Source organism: Pipistrellus kuhlii, unplaced genomic scaffold, assembly GCF_014108245.1.
Source record: "Pipistrellus kuhlii isolate mPipKuh1 unplaced genomic scaffold, mPipKuh1.p scaffold_m20_p_50, whole genome shotgun sequence".
Lineage (NCBI taxonomy): Eukaryota > Metazoa > Chordata > Mammalia > Chiroptera > Vespertilionidae > Pipistrellus > Pipistrellus kuhlii.
The window spans coordinates 1-10,000 of NW_023425552.1; the positions used below are offsets into that span (position 1 = coordinate 1).

At 46.4% G+C, this 10,000-nt stretch overlaps 1 protein-coding gene across 1 annotated transcript in view; it reads left to right on the forward strand.

The window, feature by feature from the left end:
* Positions 1-5: 5 nt before the first annotated feature.
* TICRR (TOPBP1 interacting checkpoint and replication regulator) overlaps positions 6-10,000 on the forward strand; it is a gene marked incomplete at its 5' end in the record, with an annotated part of 34,353 nt that continues 24,358 nt past the window's right edge. Inside the window, 7 exons of the mRNA XM_036415575.2 lie at positions 6-278; positions 4,575-4,836; positions 5,347-5,585; positions 6,218-6,452; positions 7,651-7,780; positions 8,557-8,696; positions 9,734-9,952. Coding sequence (XP_036271468.1) covers positions 6-278; positions 4,575-4,836; positions 5,347-5,585; positions 6,218-6,452; positions 7,651-7,780; positions 8,557-8,696; positions 9,734-9,952 — 1,498 coding nt within the window. The remainder of the gene's footprint in view (positions 279-4,574; positions 4,837-5,346; positions 5,586-6,217; positions 6,453-7,650; positions 7,781-8,556; positions 8,697-9,733; positions 9,953-10,000) is intronic.

Sequence of the window (10,000 nt, forward strand, 5' to 3'; positions counted from 1 at the left end):
GGAGGCGCCTGCTGGACGCCGAGAGCGACGAGGCCGCCGAGGCCGGCGCGGCGCTCGGGGGCTTCGCCAACGCCGTCCTCCTGCTCGGCCCCTGCCCGCGCTCGCGGCGGGAGCTGCTCCAGTTCGTGTCCGGCGGCTGCGAGGCCCAGGCCCAGGCCCAGGCCCCGCCGCCCACCCCGAAGCAGCTGATGGACAAGCTGCTGCCCAGGAGGCTCCAGGAGGTCATGGTCACCCGGAAGGTCACGTTGTACTGGGTGGACACCGCCGAGAGGTCAAAGGTGAGAGGGCGCCGTGCCTTCGGGGGTTTCACCGGGTTTGGAGCGGCCTATAATAAGCAAGACACCAGGCGAGGGCCTCGCGCCGGAGCCGGTGTGGCTCAGTGGGTAGAGCGCCGGCGCGCGCGCGGACTGAAAGGTCCCGGGTTCGATTCCGGTCAAGGGCATGGACCTTGGTTGCGGGCACATCCCCGGTAGGAGGGTGTGCAGGAGGCAGCTGGTCGATGTTTTCTCTCTCATCGATGTTTCTAACTCTCTATCCCCCTCTCTTCCTCTCTGTATAAAATCAATAAAATATAAAAAAAAAAGAATTGGCGCTGTGCCTAATATATTAAAAAAAAAAAAAAAGACAGCTGGGGAGGGGTGTGGTAGAAGGGGTGTGTGCGGGGTGTTGTGCTCAGCTGAATGGCAGTCACCTCGGAACAGAGAATTGAATGGTGAAGGAGGAGGAGTGTGGAGGTTGGGAAAGAACATTCCAGGCAGAGAGATGACCTGACGTACCGATCTGAGCGAGAGATGAACTTGAGTTGATTTGAGACACGGGAAAGGCAAGCGTGAGACTCGGAGAGGAAGTCAGGAAATGGGAGGGGCTCATCTATCCGCAGGCCCCAGGTGGGAAGGTGTGGTTTCACCAGGTGAAAGCTGATTCCGGTTTGTGGAAATGCGTGTTGCTAATCAATAAGTGGGTTAGGTTGTAAGATTACAAATGGGGAATGAGCAGTTACTCAAATAATGACATAATATGTTAAAATTTTCAACACCACCGAGACCGGTTTGGCTCAGTGGATAGAGCGTCAACCTGCAGTCTGAAGGGTCCCGGGTTCGATTCCGGTCAGGGGCATGTACCTTGGTTGCGGGCACGTCCCCAGGAGGAGGTGTGCAGGAGGCAGCTGATCGATGTCTCTCACTCATCGATGTTTCTAGTTCTCTATCCCTCTCCCTTCTTCTCTGTAAAAAAAAAAATCAATAAAATACATTTTTAAAAAAGTAAATAAAAATGTCAGCACCTTTCACATACAAAGCCACCCCCCCACCCTCCAAGGTATAGCAAAATGCAAAACAAGGCAGCAGGCTTGTCAAAGAAAAGGACAGAAATGCCTACGGAGATGGTACCCGTTTGGTGGGGAAAATGGAAACCTAGGACTTAACACTTGTTCTGGCAGCAAAGCAAATGTTGGGCACAGTCCACAGTTGGGATAATATCAAATCTTACACCGACTAGAACTACATCTTTGCAGATGGGGGTCTGGAGATTCTTCTCCCCCACCCCCCCACCCCCGCCCCCGTTTTCTTTTCAGAATAGTTTTATATATATATTGATTTTTTACAGAGAGGAAGGGAGAGGGATAGCGAGCCAGAAACATCGATGAGAGAGAAACATCGTACTGCATTGTCGTTTTGATTTGCATCTCTCGGTTAATTAGTGACTTTGAGCATGTTTTCATGTGCCTCTGGGCCTTCCTATCTTCTTTAGAAAAGATTCTATTTAGGTCCGTTGCCTGTTTCTTTATTGGGTCATTTATCTTCCTTTTATTAAGTTGTATAAGCTGCCTGTAGATGTTGGAGATTAAACCTTTATCAGTGATAACATTTGCAAATATGTTCTCCCATACTGTGGGCTTTCTTGTTGTTTTGTTGATGGTTTCTTTTGCTGTGGGAAAGCTTTTTATTTTGATGTAGTCCCATTTGTTTATTTTCTCTTTAGCTTTTATTGCCCTAGGGGCAGTTTCAGCGAAGTTCTTCCCGGCATATGTCTGAGATTTTGCTGCCTGTGAATTCCTCTAGTATTTTTATGGTTTCCTGTCTTCTGTTTAAGTCCTTTAACCATTTTTGAGTTTATTTTTGTGTATGATGTAAGTTGGTGGTCTAGTTTCGTTTTTTTGCATGTATCTGTCCAATTTTCCCGACGTGATTTATTGAAGAGACTGTCTTGACTCCATTGTACGTTCATGCCTCCTTTGACAAATATTAATTGGGCATAGTGATTTGAGTCGATTTGTGGATTCTGTTATATTCCATTGATCTATATGTCTGTTCTTGTGCCAGTACCAGGCTGTTTTGAGAACACTAGCTTTGTACTACAGCATGAAATCTGGTATTGAGATCCCTCCTACTTTATTCTTCTTTATCAGGATTACTGAGGCTATTCGGGGCCCTTTTTTATTCCAGATGAATTTTTGGAGAATTCTTTCTAGATCTGTGAAATAAGCCATTGGTTTTTTAATGGGGAGCGTATTGCATCTATAAATTGTTTTGGGTAGTATGGACATTTTAATGATGTTGATTCTACCAATCCATGAACATGGTATGTTCTTCATTCTGTTAACATTTTCCTCTATCTCTCTCTTTTTTTTTTTTTTAGTGTCCTGTAGTTTTCCAAGTATAGGTTTTTTTACTTCCTTAAGTCTATTCCTAGATATGTTAATTTTTTTGGTCTCTCTTTCTGTAAGTTCACTATTGGTGTATAGAAAGACCATAGATTTCTTGGTGTTAATTTTGTATCTTGCTACATTGCCGAATTCATTTATTAAGTCTATTAGTTTTTGATGGAGTCTTCTGGGTTTTTTATGTACAATATCATGTCATCTGTAAATAAGGACAGTTTTACTTCTTTCCCAATTTGGATGCCTTTTATTTCTTCTTCTTGTCTAATTGCAATGGTTAATACTTCCAGTACTATGTCAAACAGGAGTGGTGAGAGTGGGCATCCCTGTCTTGTTCCTATTCTTAGGGGAAATGGTTTTAGTTTTTGCCCATTGAGTATGATGTTTGCTGTGGGTTTATCACATATAGCTTTATTATGTTGAGGTATGATCCTTCTATTCCCACCTTGTTGAGAGTTTTTATCAGGAAAGTGTGTTGGATTTTGTCAAATGCTTTTTCTGCATCAATTGAGATGACTATGGATTTTTATCTCTCAATGTGTTTATGTGATGTATCATGTTTATTGATTTGCTGCTATTGTACCATCCTTGCATCCCTGGGATAAATCCTACTTAGTCATGGTGTATGATCTTTTTGATGTACTGCTGGAGCCGATTTGCTAGAATTTTGTTGAGGATTTTGGCATCTACGTTCATGAGGCATATTGGCCTGTAGTTCTCTCTCATTGTGTTGTCTTTATCTAGTTTTGGTATTAGGGTGATGCTGGCTTCATAATAGGAGCTTGGAAGTGTTCCTTCCTCTTGAATTTTTTGGAATTTTTTTTAGGAGGATAGGTTTTAGTTCTTCCTTGAATGTTTGGCAAAACTCTCCTGTGAAGCTGTTTGTCCCCAGGCTTTTGTTTACCGGAAGCTTTTTGATGGCTTCTTCAATTTCTTCCGTAGTTACTGGCCTATTGAGCTGTCTAGATTCTTCCTGATTGAGTTTTGGAAGGTTGTATTTTTCTAGGAATCTGTTCATTTCCTCCAGGTTGTCCAGTTTGTTGGAATAAGTTGTTCGAAGTATTTTGTAACAGTACTTTGTATTTTGGCGGGATCTGTTGTTATTTCATCTCTTTCATTTCTGATTTTGTTTATTTGGTCCTCCCTCTTTGCTTCTTGGTGAGCCTGGCTAGAGGTTCGTCAATCTTGTTTATCCTTTCAAAGAACCAACTCTTGGTTTTGTTTATCTTTTGTATTGTTTCTTTGGTCTCTATATGCTTTATCTTCTGCTCTGATCTTAATTTATTTCCTTCCTTCTCCTAACTGTTCACCTGCCTGCTTGCCTGATCATCCCTGACTGCCTGCCCCTGCAGCCTGATCACTCCTAACCGCCTCTACCTGCCAGCCTGATTGCCCCTAACTGCCGGCCTAGTTATCCCCACTGTCCCCTCGCCTGCCCCATCACCTCCCCCACTGGCCTGGTTGCCCCTAAATGTCCCTCTTGCCAGCCTAGTCACCCCTCACTGACCCCCCTCTGCTGGTCTGGTTGCCCCTAACTGCCCCCCCCCCCACCCCCTTGCCTTATTGTCCTCAACTGTTCCCTCTGCCAGCCTGGTCACCCCATGCAGCCTGCTTGTTCAGTCGTTTGGCCACCCCTCACTAACCGACATCATTGCCCCATGAAGCCTGCTATTTGGTCGTTATCGTGAGGGTGTCCCGACCAATTTGCATATTACCCTTTTATTAGTATAGATTACATTCTTGGACTGTACGGTGATAAGACGCTGGCCATTTTCTGTGTTGAGTCCAACAGATACATGATTGTGCCATTTGTTCGCTCAGAGTAGAAATCACCTTTCCTTCCTCCCGATTTCCCTCACATTTAGCTGAATGCCTTCTTTGGAATAACCCGAGGTTCTTCGTAATTTCATTTTAGCTGTGGGAGTCCCCGGACCACCTTGGGTACTGGACGCTGTGTGAACTGCTCCAGCACGTGGGGGGCACCGTCTTGCCGTTGGAGACTTTGAGCCCAGATGGTACGAAAGCTGGGGAGACCCAGCTCCCCCGTGAGCCTCCCCTCTCCTCGTGGGTGTCAGCACTGCCCACAGACTCCATCTTAAACTGTCTGCTCTGCAATTCTCCCGAGTACGAAGCCTCGTTTCCACGGACGGAAGGAACGTTATTTCTCCCTGTTGAAGGTAAGCAAATAATGTTGGGGTGGAGGGGGTGTCATTTATATACATTTCTTTAAGGCAGGCCTATGCTTTCAAATTCTCTAGGCTTTCCACAGCCCAGGCACTGAGTGATTGTAATTAAAATATGTCTGAGCCAAGTCAGAGGTGCCACAGGGAAGGGTTGCAGGCACATCCCCAGTAGGAGGTGTGCAGGAGGCAGCTGATCGATGTTTCTCTCTCATCGATGTTTCTAACTTTCTATCCCTTACCCTTCCTCTCCGTAAATTATCAATAAAATATACTTAAAAAAAAGAGAAAAAAAAAAGAACGTATGACATCCAGTCGTGCCCTTGCAGTTCCGCCCGTGCACAGCTTTTCCCGGGAAGCAATAGGAACTTGGCAGCAGAATGAGGGCCGAGTGTGAACTAAGTGGCGATCCTAGTACTCAGCTGACATTCTAGCTTTTCTCTTGCTATCAAATCTTTTAGTGAGTGTTTGTTTCGTCCCGATTTTAATGTTCTCTCTTCCTAACAGGCGAAGAGACTCAAGAAGCATGGACAGTCGTCCTAGAGCCCTTAGCCATGCATCAGAGACATTTTCAGAAGCCAGTCAGAATTTTCCTGGACGGCACGGCCTCCCAATGGTCCCTCCCAGCGAGCAGCCTGCTGGGCACCGACAGCTGGATGCTCTGGAGTCCGGAGGAGAAGCAGCCGGCCCACAGGTCATTGTTCCAGCAGCTGGTCCACAGGCTGACTGCCGAAGAGTTACACCTGGTAGGCCTCCCACACGTTGGGTCATCCCTGTCTAATATAGTGGTCGGCAGCTGGTGGTCCATGGACCACTGGTGGTCCATGAGGTCCAAAGGGTTGGCAGCCGCTGGTCTAAATCACTGGTAAAGGGGAATGAGTGTGTTTGTGAAACGCCCAGGATTGTCCTCTGTAATATCATCTCAGTGCAACAGGTGGTGCTTGTGTAAATAATAATATCGTCTACACTGTGGATGACGACAGTGCTTATCAGTGAAGAAGCAGTTTATAACATTGCATGTATCTTTTTTAAAAAAAATATATTTTATTGATTTTTTACAGAGAAGAAAGGAATGAGATAGAAACATCAATGAGAGAGAAACATTGATCAGCTGCCTCCTGCACACCTCCTACTGGGGATGTGCCCGCAACCAAGGTACATGCCCCTGACCGGAATCAAACCTGTGACCTTTTAGTCTGCAGGTTGACGCTCTATCCACGGAGCCACACCGGTTAGGGCCATTGCATGTATCTTTATCCCATTAAGCTAAATTACATTCTCTCTAAGGCCTGGGAAAACCGTCCTGGCCTCTCACCGGCCTGCTTTCTCCTTTATGCACGTCAGCAATGTTCTCAACCAGCTGGAACTTCCTCTGTAGGTCGCCAGCGTGGACCCCGGTGACGGCTGGCCCCCCGTCACAGGAGTAATTTCCCCGCTCTCTACCACCACTACCGTTCTCACCGTGCTCCGCACCGAGGCGGCTGCATTTCAGAGGCATTTTCTCCAAACAGCTGTGGCCGAGAACCCCCTGGACACCACATCCCTGTGTTCCGATGTCATGGGGGTCGTGTTGGGTCCGACCTTGGGTTTACGGGAAGACCCGTCTACCTCCGGTAAGTTCACAACCATCAGCTGGCACCCCCCCCCCCCCAACTCTGCTCTCAGTAGAACCCCAGTATCCTATGTAATAAAACCCTAATATGCAAATTGATCGAAAGGTGGAAGGGCCGGTTGCTATGATGCACACTGACCACCAGGGGCCAGATGCTCCCACAGGGGGAGTGCTGCTCGGCCAGAAGCCAGGCTCACGGCTGGCAAGTACAACAGCAGTGGCGGAAGGCTCTCCCGTCTCTGCTGCAGGCAGGCAGTGAGGAGAGGGGTCTCAGACTGCGAGAGGGCTGTCTGACTGCTGGCTTAGGCCTGATCCCCAGACAAGGGCTCAGGCCGGGCTGAGGGACAGCCCCTCCCAGTGCACAAATTTTGTGCACTGGGCCTCTGTTATAAAACAGGTCAGAGCAAACTAGTATTTTAGGTAATTTAAATGGTCATTTTTGACAGAATTCTGAAGCATTCAGAGGAGGCCAAAGGCTCCGAAATCGCTTTTAAATTAGAGAATAAGATGAAACCTGGTTTTTAATGTATTTACTAAAGACTGCACGTGAAACTGCCATGATTCTGCCTGCCTTCCAGTTCATGGCATTGTCATTTATGCTAGGTAGATGAACATGCAATTAACTTGCTATTTCTTCCATTTATTCATTTATTCAACAGATTTAGTGAGTGCCTGCTGCATGTCAGGCGCTGTCCTTCGTATTGGGAATAATACACCAGTGAACAGAGTAAACCGAGGTCTTGTTCTCACTGAGTGTACCATTCAGTTGGAATACAGGACAATAAACTAAGGGAATTCTAGAGGACATTTGAGAGCGATACATGCTATATAATAAACAGAAAAAAGGGAATGGGGCAGTTAAGGGACAGGAGGAGTGCCTTTTTAAATGGGCTTGCTTGGAAAAGCCATATTTGAACCCAGGCCTGAAGGGAGCTGCAGGGAGCAAACTCCCTGAGATGCCCTGGGCAGGTGGGTCCGCTGTGTTTGGGGAGCAGCCCTAAGCCTGCGCTTGTGCATTGTCAGCACAGCCGTTTCCATAGACACTGGCCTGGGGGAGGGGTGCAGACGAAGGAAGGTTGTCAGTGCTGCGCTTTGTATGTCCTCGGGGAGAAGGCGGTCAGCCCGTGGCAGGCCAGAGACGGGGATGACCACTTTGGTCCTCATGCCTCTTTCCCTTCCGTCTCTGCTCGTCCCCGCAGCTCCTCCCTGTCCAGAGTGGGTCCAGCAGGAGCTTGGCCGCACCGCGCCCTGGCGAACCGCTGTTGCCGAGAGCTGGTTTCCCTGCTCCAGCCTCAGTGGCGCCAGTTCCAACCTGATGGAGTCATTTTGGTAAAACTCCTTTTATTTCTCTGGGAATCGGTCATTGAAATCAGCTCTCAGTTATCTCGATGTGGGTGGGTTTTTTTTTTTTTCTTTTCATAACATACCACATTTTATTAGTATAGTTCAATAAGGTACAAAACTAATTACGTAACTATATATGGTGCCAGGTGTGTGCTAGACTTGTTGGGGCTCCACTTTATAAATCATATAAACGTCTAATTACTATGCTGCAACTAATATAAAATAGTGTCGGCTATAATTGGGGGGGAACAATTCTGAAAAGCAAATTTAAAACCGGTAGGATCATATTAAAAACCGCTTCTACTGAAATTAAACTAAATTTCATAGTTAAAAAAAATAAATGAAAACTAATTACAAATGGAGAGTGTTTAATGGGTGTACAGTTTCAGTTTTACAAGATGAAGACAGTTGTGGAGATGGATGGGGTAATGGTAGCACAACATGAATATACTTAATACCTATTTATTTGCACATGAAATGATGTTAAGTACAATCAAAATCATAAAAGGATGGAATAGTATATTTTTAAACAATTTACAACATAAAATAGCAGTTTATGCCGGTTGTTGGGAAAAAATTGGGGTTTTCTCTGTGTCTATAATGCTAAATTTTATTAAAAACAAAAGATCTGAAGCAGATATGGCAAACTGTTAACAAGCATTTAGTCTTGGAGGGATCTGGTTGTTATTGTCGTTTTGTCTCAAAGGCATTTTGGGAAATGAGAATTTCAGCTTCACACAGCCCTCTTGACTTGTTCACAGGCTACTGCAGGCTGCCCCGCCCAATAAGGAAGAATCTTCCAAGACTGAGAGTGAGGTCACACGCCGCCTGTCCGAGCTCTACCTGAGAAAGTCTCGTGAAGAGCCCGCCGCGTCTAACCAGGAGGACGGCAAAAAGAAACGTACGCTCCTACCAGGGAGCTTTCCTGAGTATTTTTGGAGACTGAATGTTTTAAAGGGTTAATACTCCCCAAAATGAGGTTGAAAATGGTAACTGAACAAACAAGGACAAGTTCTTCTAGTTTTAAATTTCAAAATAATTACATTAGTACAACCCTGGCCGGTGTGGCTCACTGGTTAGAGTGTTGGCCTGTGCACTGAAGGGCCTGAGGTTTGATTCTGGTGAGGCAGGTACCTGGGTTGCAGGTTCAGTCCCTGGCCCTGGCTGAGGGGGGTGTGCTGGAGGCAACCAACCAATCCTCCTCATATTGATGTTTCTCTTTTTCTCTCCCCCACCTTTCCACTCTAAAAATCCGTGGACAAATTATACTTTAGTGAAGATTAACAAAATAATAAAAAACGAGCCACAATTTTACCTTCTTAATGAATTAGCCATTTTCATTTTTCATTCTAACAAATTTAAATACAACTTTGCGTGTCGCTTACAGAATTATTCGTTCATCTGCTGTCTTGCCTTTTCAGTTACTATTCCACCTCACTGCTTAACGAAATTTACAGAATTCTTTTGTTGTTGAATATTTTGATTGATACTGTTACTGTAAATGGTACTGTAGTGTACATCATGTGTATGATTTGATTGGTTCTTTAGTGATTTCCTTGGCATAAGCTTCCAGGAAAAGTTTTTGCATCATAAAACGGGCAAAGTAGCCGAAACTGGTTTGGCTCAGTGGATGGAGCATCAGCCTGCGGACTGAAGGGTCCCGGGTTCGATTCCGGCCAAGGGCATGTACCTTGGTTGCGGGCACATCCCCAGTAGGGGGTATGCAAGAGGCAGCTGATCGATGATTCTCTCTCATCGATGTTTCTAACTGTCTATCCCTCTCTCTTCCTCTCTGTAAAAAAATCAGTAAAAAATGTATTTTTTAAAAATGGGCAAAGTAGCTCTTAGTGCAGGGTTTTTGTCTTTTTGGTAACTGAAGTAGTTCTTGGTCCAGGGCGGTAAAATCTCTTTTACTTTCCCTCCCCCCATGGCTGGTAGGAGGCGTCCCTCGCACGCCTGTGCGTCAGAAAATGAAGACCATGTGCCGCTCCCTAAAGATGCTGAACGTCGCAAGGCTGAACGTCAAGGCCCAGAAGCTGCATCCCGACGGCAGCCCGGAGGCCGCGGGGGACAGGGCGGCCCCGCAGGCGGCGGGCGGGAGAGCGGCGGGCAGACTGGAGCCCCGAGGACGGACACGGAGGAGCTCCAGACCCAAAGGTACTCCTTGCTCCACAGCGTTCAGTGTCTGCGTGCAGGCGTGCCCTT